We start from the raw sequence: 12,392 nt of genomic DNA, 5'->3' as shown, positions 1-12,392 counted from the left end.
CACAGGTTTACCTACACTTTTTAGTTTTAATCACATGCAGATCTGGATGTGGTGAGCTGAATGGTAGTCTTTTGCAAGCTCTACCCACAGGACTTAAAAACTGTCCTGCTTACAGAGTCTTCGTGCTTGTATCCCAGGAAGGATCTAGAGATGAGAACACACTGGCTGTTCTGGGCAAGCCCAAACGCTAACACAACACAGAGCAGTGATGCAGAGAAGGCATGGGAGGCAGAGGCCGGGACTGCCGTTCTGCAGAACACCCAGTGCACAGACCTGGGAGAAGGCGAGGAGTCGTTTTCATGGAGGGCCTCCAGAGGAAGCAGTCCTGACAGTATCCACACTGGGAGAGAACAAGCAGTTTCAGGCCAGCAAGATGGCTCAGGCGACTAAGTTTGCTCTCTAGAATTTGTCCTTGGAATGACATAACCAACTCTACAAGGTTGTCCTCTGACCTCCATACACACACTGTAGCACGGGTGGCCCCCACCACCCACACAAAGGACAAAGTTTTAAAAGTAAAGTTAAAGTCACTGGGTTGTTACAGCACTCTCAGGATGCTAGCAAATACAGCATAAAAATAATCACCTCTGTGATCCTAACTGCTTTCCTCATTTGCTGCTGTTCCCAAATATCTTCATTTTCATCTTCCTGACTCTCTTCACTTGCTTCTTCATTTCCGATTGCTATAAAACAGAAGTGAACACAGTAAAACTCAGTCTTTTCCCAGCCTGACAGCAGTACTTAAATTTGGGGTTATTTCATGCCTGCTGAGTAACACCTCAAATGCTGTTTCCTTTTCATAATAATCCAGGGAGCGAGTACCTTCATTTTAAAAAGGAGATCTAACTCAGGGCTAAATAACTGCTCAGAGCACTCTCTCGCAATGAGAACTGTAGCCACTAGACGCCAGGGCCAGCCTTTCCTTTCTAACCACCTGCTTCCCCTAAAGAAAAGGCTGGGGAGAATGAAAGGTTTGGCATCTCATTAAAGATGTCACTGTGGGCCACTGAGATGGCTCAGCAAGTACATTTGCCATCAAGCCTGACAACGTGGTTCAGTCCTGAAGAATCTACATTGTAGAAGGAAAGAACCAACACCCACAGATTGTCCTCTGATCTCCATACTTACACTGTGGCATGTGTGTGCCCATACTCAAACATACACACAACACAAAATAAGAAAATAGGGCTAGCAAGATGGCCCAGCGACTAAAGGTGTCTGACATGAATTTAATGACCCGAGTTCCATCCCAGGACCCATTACACATGATGGAAGAGAAATAACTACTGCGATTTGTCCTCTGGACCTTCACACATGTGTACCCTGACTAACACATGCCCATACAAGCACTCACAACTACACTGTGCGAGCTCACACACATAAAATAAAACACTTTATTCACACCTAAGAACTGAACATCTAAAAACAGTTTCTGGAAGCTTGAAATGTAGCACAGTGGGCAGAACGCTTGCCTGGCACACATTAAGCCCTAAGTTCAAGCCCCACAACTGCGTTAAGTCTCATGTGGTTGCACATACCTATACAATTCTGGCACTTAAGACAGGGGTAAGAGGACGAGAAATTCAAGGTCATCTTTAGCTACATGGTAAGTCTGTGACTAGCCTAGATACACGAGATGGTGTCTCAGACATACAAAAATTTCTAAGTACAAGGAATCAGTTTTATTCTGCAGAAAACTATGGTAAGGCATACATGTTACAAATGAGAACAGCCTTTTGCAACCTAAGCATTGCTGGAAAGGGTTAAGTTTCATAATATTAGGGAAGATCTTAGCACATGAAACCTAAATTCTGCAGAATCTTCCATGCTACCAAAAGACTATCTAAAGGCTGCAATAATTTCCAATGTTTCAAACACAAGACTGTACAGTTCTTTTACCCATCAAAAACCCAGGAAGAGATCCAGCAATAGAAAACATCACAACACATACCCGGAAGTAACGATACGATAATACCATACCATTTAAAAGCCATGACACTGTGGACCAAATTGATAATAAAATTCAATAGTAACACTCAACACGAGACATGTGTTGGGGATTCAGCTGGGTACTACTTTGAGTGTGTCTGTGGGGAGGGGTAATACAGGCTCTCACTATGTGCTAGGATTACAGGAATGAGCCATCACAAATGGTCTATGTGGTTCTAGGGCTTGAACACAAGGCTTCATGCATGGTAGGCAAGACTCTGCCAACTGAGCTACATCCCCAGCTCCCATACCAGGTTTCTGAGAAATAACAGAAAACACTGTAATGACAAAATAGAAATTTCACTATTATAACGAAAATGTCATCTTTATATACTGGTAAGTAAATTAAATACATACATGTTTCTTCAGCCATTCTTTGTCTGAGTGTTTGAGGTTTTGGAGCAAAGAGTATTCTCTTTTCATGGTCATCAGGATCACTCTGTGGGTCCTCTTCACTGCTTCTCTTACTGTCAGAAGTGGTGGACGGATGGTTTACATCCAATGAAATATAGTCACGTGAGGTCCTGGCCAACTCACGTTTTCTGCGGGCTGCCTGAATAAAAGCTGCATCGGGGATCTTAACTGAAACAAATGAAGAGGACAATGAAAACCTAAGCTAAAGAGCATGCTCCATGCATTCAAGGCAACAAAAAGGCACCATAAAATTTCACTGTTCAGATAGATTTACATGACTGTAACAAATGGCTCAAAGTCTAGTCAATAAAGAAAAAATAATAATAGTGATATAAAACACACTATGTCGCACTACTGGGAAATGACACTGACACCGTTCCAAAAGGGTCTGAAGTGTTACTGGTCCCCCAAAAAAGAGTCTAGATAGCAGAAAACAAGTTATGAATATCTTAGTTACATTAAAGGGCCAGATGAACATTTTTGACTTCATGGGCCATAAAGTAAGGTCCATGGTAACTTCTTAACTTTTTTAGTGGAATACCAATGCAGACTTAGTTAATCAATATCTGAAACAGTATTAATGAGCATTGGGTGAGATTATGATCCAGAGGTGGTTATGTGCTAACATCTGAACTAACCAATCTTTCTTAAAAAAAAAAAAATATATATATATATATATATATATATACACACACACACACACATATATACATATATGTATGGATACATACATACATGTGTATGTGTACATGTGTGCATATTCAAAATATATACAATAAATATATAAGTAAAAACTATAAATTATATATAAATAAAATATATATTTTATATAAAATATATTATGTACATTATGCCACTTTGAGTCATTGTGAGTATCATACACATATTACATTGTCCTCCTTCAGGACATGCTATAGCTGGAATCAGCAACATTCTCACAGACAAATCTTACCAGCCTCTAGTTATGAGGCAGAGCTACCTGGGAGAGCTCAGCAGTTAAGAGCACACTAGGGCGCAAACTCCCTGCTTTGCGCCTTTTCTGGGCTATTAAAAGCTGTCTGACCTTGGGCATATCATGTAGTAAATAAGGACCTATTTGCTCCATACTTTTTACTGTCTTATCAACAGTAAGAGTTACTGGTAGATAAAGTACTCTTTAGAGCTGGGCACAGGGGTACATCATAATCTCAGAAGGCAGATGGTGATTTTGATATAGTTAGGCTATAGAATAAAAGACAGACCAGCCTGGGGTACAAAGTGAGACGCTGTCTCAAAAAAGGAAGTTAGTTAACTTATTTACATAAAATGACAAAAATTACCAACCTATGGGTGAAACTTCCTTTTCTTCCAGAGAACTAGAGCTATTGGAGGATGGACTCTGGTCATCCTTACTTTCCGATAAGGGATGTGTTCCTTCTTCTTCATCAGAGGAGAGATCAGCTTTTCTGGATTCTAAAAGGACACCATTAGAAGCAAAAAAGTCAAAACGTTAGAATCAATAACTAAAACAAACATCAATTCATAAGATTACCTCTTAATTCAACGTGATGCTCTGGAGCAGGGAAACATTTTAAAGGAGATGCTGGGAGGTGGACCAGAGGTCAAGAACACATACTGTCCTTGCCGAAGACCTGAGTCCAGCTCCAGCACTGGTGCCAGGCAGCTCACAACTTCCTGTAACTCCAGTTCCAGGGGATCTGGCACCTCTGGCCTCTGTCACACTACACATACTCACACATGCAAACACATACATGCATAGTTAAATAAATAACTAAAAATAATAAAACATGGAAGGAATAAAGCTGCGGCTCACGTCTTAGCATGCCTACTGCCACTGGGTTCCGCTAAAGCAGTGATTCTCAAAGCATGGTCAATCCTTGGCCATCCCAGGGTCTTGTCAGAGAATGTGTAAAATCAAAATTACTTTAATCCTGATAGGCATGTTATTTTTCCTTTCCCTGTGTTGACTGTGCAACAAGAAGGCACAAATGTGGTAAAGTCCTCGCCTCAGCACAAAGGCGGCGATCCCAGCCTGCAGACAGTCATTGTACTCTTTATCACCGCACAACAGGAGACTTGAAAGAAGCCAGTTTCACTCACATTTGTTGATGAAGCGATGACAAGTATTAATTTTGTTACGTATTAAACCGAGTACATATCTTTTTAAGGATAGTGGTAACAAAATTGAAACAACCCATGGAAACATTTGGGACCTCTATTTTTATTTATCTGGACTCACTTTGTAGACCAGGCCGGAACTCAGAGGTCTGCCTGCCTCTGCCTCCCTGAGTGCTGGGATTACAGTTGTGAACCACCGCACCCAGCAGGACCTCTCTTTTTAAGAGTTACAAAGAGAGTTTAAAGGCAAAAGAAGTTGGAGAACCGCTGCTCAAGAAGGGAAGGGAAGATGAGTCCTGGCCTCAGTATACTTAATCAAGGTGAGCCAGATGACTGGCACATTTTGTTAAAAACTCAAAAGATCATTCAAACTTTAGATGAACAGGTGCCCCAACAGAGCCAAACCTTGAAGACATTATTTTAAGTGATATAAGCGACGCACAGAAGGACAAATATGTTTAGTTCTCATTAGTACGTAGAATCTAATCAATTTGAAGGAAATAGAGACAGAGAGGAATGGCAGCTAATCCGAGCTGATGAGGGGATATGTTGGCAAAAGTCAGAAAATTTTACAAGGGCAAGTTTAGGTTATCTATTGTATGACACAGTGTCCACGGTTGGTACCGGTGTGCTGTACGCTCTACTTGAAAACGGCTGGAGGAGTTTGTGTTCCCACCATGAAAAAAATGAACTAGACCCATGTAAACAACCCAAAGTGTACACATATTTCAAATCATCTTGTACACTATTAAGTATATCTATTTTCATTTTCAAGTAAGCATATATAAGAAATCACTAATATTCTTTAATGGGGCCAAAAATACTAGGGAGAAAGCCAGGACTTCAAGACTAAGGGAGTTTAAATGTTCTGCCTGCATGTACCCGTGCAGGCATGTTTGTGTGTACACACATATGTACATCGCATATCTTTGGTGCCCAACGAAGTCAGAGAAGGGCTTCCAAACTCCTAGTTATAGCGGGCCTCCAGTGGGCGCCGGACACAGAACCCAGGTCCTCTGGAAAAGCAGCCAGTGCTCCTGGCTGCTGAGCGGGCTCACCAGCCCTCAAGACTTTGTATTTGATCACACAAATGGAATAGTTCATAGTGTCACCAATCTCAGTCACAACACCTCGTTTTACATTATTTTCATCTACTTTTTTTTTCTGTCGTTTCAGATAGTTAACTTTTAAGATGGCAACGTTCCAAACCCTGTGTCTTATTCTTTTAATGAACTGGCAGGCGTTCTTAGGAAGCTCTGAGGCACATGACTTCCGTCTACATCTAACAGCTAACAGCATCAGCAACCGTTCGACTCCTCTCTGAGGATCTGTGTTCACTGTGAGCATCCATGGCTGTGCACGTCAGAGTGGGTCACCCGAGGGCGCAAACTGCCAAGTGTTACCACGATCTACAGGAGCCTCCAGCAGCCCCGGCTTCGCAGAGCACGAGTGCGGCCGGCCACAGGGCCCCGCCGATCGGACCCCTTCCCGCGCGGTCACCTGCGTCGCGGTCCTCGCGTGGAGCGGCCCCGGGGCTGCGCCGGGAACTCGCCCAGACGCGGCCCCGGGCGCCGCGGGCCCCGCGCGGCCGCCCGGCTCCCTCGGCTCCTCCGCCTGCCTTCGCCGGCTCCTCGGCGCTCCGCTCCTCCGCGCCGTCGCCGTCGCTGTCGCTGGACTCCACCTGGCGCCGCCTGAAGGTCTTCTGAGGCCTGAGCGCCATATCCCACAAGGCCGGCGCGCGTCCCGACGTGCTTCCGCGCCTGCGCAGTCGCCCCGGGCTGCGCGTGCGTGGTTGTGAGGTGTGCGGCGGGGCTGGCGGCTTCCGGGTGCACGGGTTGAGCCGATTCCTTCTTCCTAGTGGGATAGCTGAGCACCGCCCAGGGGTTCTCGGAACTTCCTACGGCCGAGGTCCGGGAGGGGGCCTGCACTCCTCCCCCACCCCGAGCAGACAGACGGGGGTGGGGGATAAACAGTGGAATTAAGCGTAAATGATAAGCTCAGAAATAAGCAAAATCAAATCATTGTCTTGGGGCACTGGACTTCGGATCTGACCGGAGTTGAGAGCTGAGTCCTGGGGAAGAGATTCCGGGACTCTCCGTTGTTGCAGCCCCACAGATTGAAAGACCCCCCTGAGGGTATCTTTCATCTGAGAGACCCCCTCCCAAAGATCAGCGAGTCCAGGCGTTCGGATGCAAACAGCAAGAGGCTTTATTGGATACACGGGTACCCGGGCGGAAAGTCACTCAGATGACTTTACGCGCCTTACCGGGTAGAAAGCTGGGTTTTTTTATAGGGTTAGAGCAGAAGCACTGATATAGAAGCGAGAAGCATAGTTACAGGGAGCTGATTGGCTCTTTCACATGAAACCATAACATGAATCAGGTTGGCAGGGACACCAGAATTCCAGGAACTGGGTGGTCATAACAATTATGACGACCTTGACTAGTGCCGCCATATGTTGCTTTTCCCAGGACTCCTATCTCAGCCGGACCTCCTGTCAGATATCCCATGAGGGTGGTCAGGACAAAGTTGTTTTTGGCTCAGTTGGGGCAGCCTTGACCGCAGATATCTTGAGGGGGGTGACTTAGCTGGATTTTCTCAGAGTAATTTTTAGTTCCCATCCGGCCTTTACTATTTTTCCCAGAACTGTGGTACACCGCAAAATGGCATGGCATTAGCTATGTTTAACTCTGTTCAACTCAGGGTGATATGGGGTCTTTCAAGATGAGCAGCTTGGCAGCCCGAGAGCCTTGTTTGAGCCCAGCCGGAGAGGCTTCAAGCATGCGTTCCACTTGACGGAGTAAGATCTGCCCACGTTGTGTGTGAGAATTCCGGAGAGCGTCTGCGAAGTCTGCAGGGGAGAGCCCGGTTCTGCCAGTCAAAGGAGCAAGGATGCTCTTGGACAGCAACTGAGACCCGTGGCTGCGATCTCCTCACAGCACTCTGTTCACTTAGCGTTTCGGGCAGTGTATTTTAAAAACGCTTTGGTTGTGACTTGACTTTTTCTGTTACTATAAAATCTTCAGTAAGCTTTCCATGTTGACTATGCAACTTGGAAAGGCAGAAATCTGTTTCAGGGCCATGGTCACCCATTTGGCTCCAAACTCAAACTCCCTTTGGGGTGAGAACTGTGTTTTTACACTGACGCCTGTATGGGTCCCAGACAGCCTAGAGAGAGTAAAATCAGAAGGTGAGTTGGTCTGTCAGAGCTGTGGCTAAGGGTTTGCATTGCTTCCGTAAGTGTCAGATTCCATGCTTTAGACACCTGGACTCCCGGCCTTACCACCTGCATCATACCGCAACCAGAATCCAGCTTAGCATCCTTCTGTTGTTTGTCAGAAAGGCTTTGATTACCCATCAAAATAGCTCATATGGCTACATTCATAAAGCAGAGTGCACAGTTACCAAACATAGTTGTTGGCACCTAAATCAGAAACACTCTTCACAGGTTCATGGCTTTGAAAACCTGCTCCCCAGGTTGTGGCACTGTTTGGGACAGTTATTCCACCTTTGGGACTATGGCAAAAGTGGTTCTCTAGAGGTAGGTCTTGCAGGTGATGATAACCTCTGACCGGAGTGCTCCACTTCCTGATTGGCTAAGGTGTGGAGTTACAGCTTGACACACAGTCCTGCCACCACTGACCAAGCCATTGGCCTGGCCTGTCCTGGCATGATGGAGGGTACCTGTAGGGGAAGCTTTGCTTTCTTTAAAAAGTCAGTTATGTAAACAGGATATTGTTTTAATCCCAGGTGTGGGATATGGAGCTGCTTTAGTCTGTTCACAGCTGTTAACTATGATTGTCTAGTTCTCTGAGAGGAGCATGGTGTTTGCCAGCTGCAGATAGTTTACGTCTGAGGACTCTGAAAGAGAATAAATTCCAGAGCCCAGAGAGGAACTGGGGGACTAGAAGGAAGAAGGCAAATGCTGCTGGTTCGTCCTGCTGCTTCGTTTGTTGGGTTTGCTGGACTGCTGGACTGCTACTTATCCTGACTACGAAAACTGGACTTGCCCCAAGAAGCTATAAACAGCAGGAAGTGTTAAAGAGACATACACTGCCCCTTTCCTCTCTAATCTTCTTTCTCTTCCAACTAGTGTTGGGGGGTTGGAAGGGGAAAGAGGTATAGGAACCCCAATAAAATAGATAAAAAATGTACAGCTTACAGGCACCCTCAAAACTATGAGTCAAAGTAAACGTCTCATCACTTCACTTGCTTCTGCCAGGCATTTTGTCACAGTGACTTGAGAAAAGTCATCTATAATAATGACATGTGTATTTATAGTTTTCTTTTCACTCTATTGAGTTTTAAATGTTTATATTTTTAACATGTATTTGTGTGTGTGTTCCAATGATACATTATGCCGAGGGTAAGAGCATAGTTATTGGGAATCAGGTCTTTCCTCTCAGCATGTGAGATGGGAGTTTGGTTCAGATCATCAGCCTTCCAAGCAAGCACCTGTGCAAGCTGTGCCATCTTACCAGCAGTACCTCTGGAGGCGAGTTACCTCCTGGCTGGATGGCTTTTCTTCAAGGCAAGGTCTTACTCTGTAGCCCAGGCTTGCCTCAAAGTCATGTAAGGGTCTACTCAGCTTTCTAAGTGCCAGGGCTATAGGTCTGAGCCAGCATACCCAGGAAGCTCATGTCTTTTACTCAAGTTACTTACTTGCCCTGGGCCTCGGTGACATCAGAGAGGAACAAATCAGCCGCCTTCTAGCCCTAAAACATCATGAAGCCATAAGATATTTCTTCCTCTGTCACCTCTGAGTTTTCTCATCCCACCATGGCTTACCTTAGTGCCTTCTGATACTGCAAAAACTCTCCATCTTGGAAAAGGTCAAATCAGAGGACACGGAGGCCAACCAAGGACAACTGAAGAAGGTTCTTTCCTGTTCCTGACACAGGTAGCTCATGGATTCCAAGTCCACTGTTGGCCTCGCCCATGCCCGTGCCCATGCACAAACGGCCTAATTAAACTCTGTTTTGTTGTCATTTTGTATAGGCGATGGAGCATGAGAGAGAGAGATCCGTGGGAAAAGGTGCTTGCCACCACGCCTGACAAGCTAAGTTAATCACTGCGTCCCACCTGGACGACTCCTGCACGTCGTCCTTTGACTTCCATGTGCACACTACAGACCTGACCCCCACAGAGAGAGGGAGAGAGAAAGTGTGTGCACACCCAACCAAATATAACCGCTTAAAAACACATCAGAAGGGGGTATATTGAGAATAAGGGTTTCAGAGGGAAAGGGATAGGAATAAGGAAGAAGACAGAGCCTAAAAACGATCAACATTATAGACATACAGGGAGTTTCCTAAGACTGATTGACTAGTTAAAGGTGAGTTGAGACAACATTTTGTGCGGCACCTCTCCAAGCCCATTTGCTTGCAATCAGACCCTTCATTTAATGTGTTTGTGATTCCTGATCATTCAGATCATTCTAGAGTGGAAAACAAAGTTAACTTTTATTGTAGAAGAAAATGACATCTTAACTTTTAAATAACATACTATCAACAAAATCAACACAGAGGGGGTGTGAGCTCCCTACTTATTTACCAAAAGAGAGCTTCATGCGAGCCAGGCTGGACCACATTCTCTAGGTACCCCAGGATGATCCCATACTCCTTATCCTCCTGTTTCTACCATCAAAATAGTGATGAACACCACAACACATGTAGGACGTACTGGGGATTATGTTCGCCTTTGTGATTGAAAGGCAAGCATCTCCCAGCGGAGCCACAACTCCAGCTCCAAGCTTCTAATTTGAGATGTTCCCCAAAGACCAGAGATTCTCAGCTCAGAGGTGAAACTAATGGTGGCGGCAGCTACTGCTTCAGGCCTGGCAACCACTCCTCCCACTGAGCTCTCTTTCTGATCTGAATCAGTCTTCCTGTCTATCTTTGCACATATTTTCTAGAGTCACTTGTGAAATATTCCTGTTTAAAAAAAAAGAATCAAGTAGAAAAAAAATAAATTTAAAATAAAAAATAAAAATAAATAAAATTGAAACAAGTGGCCATTAAAAAAAAAAAAGAATCAGTAGGTTCACTGCAGTTTTGATAATTATCAGCAATAATAAAAATCACTTACTTCCCACCCCCTGAGGAGATTGTTCACGTTTGGCATAAAATCCTTACTGATTCATTGATCTGAGGAAGTCTGTTTATGTAGCCTATGGTGGCTTTAAACAAGTGATCCTCCTGCATCAGCCTCTTGTGTACTGACATAGGTGTAACTATGGCCAGATTCAGAAGAGGTCTTTACAACTGGATACCTGTGCAAAAACATGATACATATGTGTGTGTGTGTGTGTGTGTGTGTGTGTATGTGTGTGTGTTCTCTCATATTTTACATCTGGACCACAATTTCCCAAGCCACCTCCCCTCTTCCCCAGATCCACTGCCCTCCTCCTCCGCCTCCATCTGCCTCCCCTCAGAAAAGAGCAGGTCTCCCAGGGAACCGACCTACCAGGGCATAACAAGCTACATGAGCAGGCACACACCATCACATCAAGGCTGGTCAAGGCAGCCCAGTAACAGGGAAAGAGTTCCACAAGTAGGCAAAGGAGTAAGAAACAGCCCAGTTACGTCTGTTAGGATTCCCACAAGAACACCAAGGTACTCAGTCATAATATATATGAAGAGGAACAAGATCAGAACCCTACAGGCTCCCTGATCTCTGTGAGTCCCCAGGAGTTCCCGGTCACTTGATTCCGTGGGCTGAGTTCTCCTGGCCTGTCCCCTCTCCCTCCTTGTCTTTCACAGGACTCCCCAAACTCTGCCCACAATAATTGTTATTTTAACTCTATTGGCATCTTGTAATTTTAAAAGTGTGTATATTTTGCATTGTAATAGCCCCTGGGGTCAGTTTTTAAATACAGTCCATAAGAATCATGATGAAATAAACAGCTGGACTAGAGTTACTTCAGGCAGGGATGTAGTTCAGGACGCTCCTGATTTCTCTCTGGTAAATTGTTGATCCATTTTAGATACTTGTGGCAGCAAAGCAAAGCCCCTCATCTTCACAAACTAGGAAAGCTGAAGATGCCTGAAATTATTTCCAGCATCTCCCCAGATAACAATGTAATGTGGTGACTGACTTTATTTTTGTTGACCTTGTCATCGTATCATGTGTACCGTGGTATGGGACTAGGTGCCAAGTTAGTAATAAGTCAAAATAATTATGTAGAGAAGTGTAGGCAGAAAGGTTTAGCATCACCCCTTACCAGACAAATGAGCTGTGGAGGCAGTTCACTGACCCATCAAATTTTAAATTAAGTGAGGCTGACTTAGATGAACTTTGTGCCCCTCACCCTGTAAACTCCTTGAGGTGGGATGTGGGTCTTTCCTTACAGTCAGTACCAGAAACTTGCTGGGACCTAGCAGGACCCTTGACAGTAGCTCACTCACATGTTCAGTGCATAGGAAGATCCAGGGTTGGGAATGCTCATGGGGATGCCTTCTTAAAAGTTATTGAGCAGAGGACAAGCTGTTTGCAACACACAATGAAAATGATGGAAGATCTGATGACATGCCAATACTGCTCTGTTAATGCAGCCAGGAGCTCATATCATCAAAAGAAACACTGATAAGACTGTGGCATAGCTTAATCACAGAGTGTTCTCCAGTATCTGCAACAAGTTCACCCCACAACTGTTGTTTCTTAGATCATTGGAAGTAACTGAAGACTGGTTCCTGTTCAAGTCACAGCTCTCGGGGCAAAGAAACAAATACATTCTTGAAGAGAAGCAGACAAATATGGTAAATCTTAGGTTACTTCGAGAACAACGACAACAAAGTGTGGAGACTGAAATCCCATCTAGAGGAAGGGTGAGGAAGCCACTGGTTCTAGAGAGGACAGTGTGGCAGGAATGG

General features: G+C 44.8%; 1 protein-coding gene across 3 annotated transcripts in view; it reads right to left on the bottom strand.

Moving 5' to 3' along the window:
• Gcfc2 (GC-rich sequence DNA-binding factor 2) overlaps positions 1–6,264 on the bottom strand; it is a 30,145-nt gene extending 23,881 nt beyond the window's left edge. For all 3 annotated transcript variants that reach the window (XM_055596357.1, XM_055596358.1, XM_055596359.1), the window contains exons 1-4: positions 6,022–6,264; positions 3,727–3,855; positions 2,347–2,571; positions 586–683 (exon numbers count right to left, since the gene is read on the bottom strand). In XM_055596357.1, coding sequence (XP_055452332.1) covers positions 586–683; positions 2,347–2,571; positions 3,727–3,855; positions 6,022–6,241 — 672 coding nt within the window. In that variant the 5' untranslated portion in view covers positions 6,242–6,264. The remainder of the gene's footprint in view (positions 1–585; positions 684–2,346; positions 2,572–3,726; positions 3,856–6,021) is intronic.
• Positions 6,265–12,392: the final 6,128 nt, after the last annotated feature.

The sequence above is a fragment of the Psammomys obesus genome, unplaced genomic scaffold (genome assembly GCF_907164565.1).
Source record: "Psammomys obesus unplaced genomic scaffold, mPsaObe1.curated_primary_1811, whole genome shotgun sequence".
Classification (NCBI taxonomy): Eukaryota; Metazoa; Chordata; class Mammalia; order Rodentia; family Muridae; genus Psammomys; species Psammomys obesus.
The sequence above is the reverse complement of the archived record's forward strand: the minus strand, read 5'-3'. Positions and strand labels throughout refer to the sequence as shown.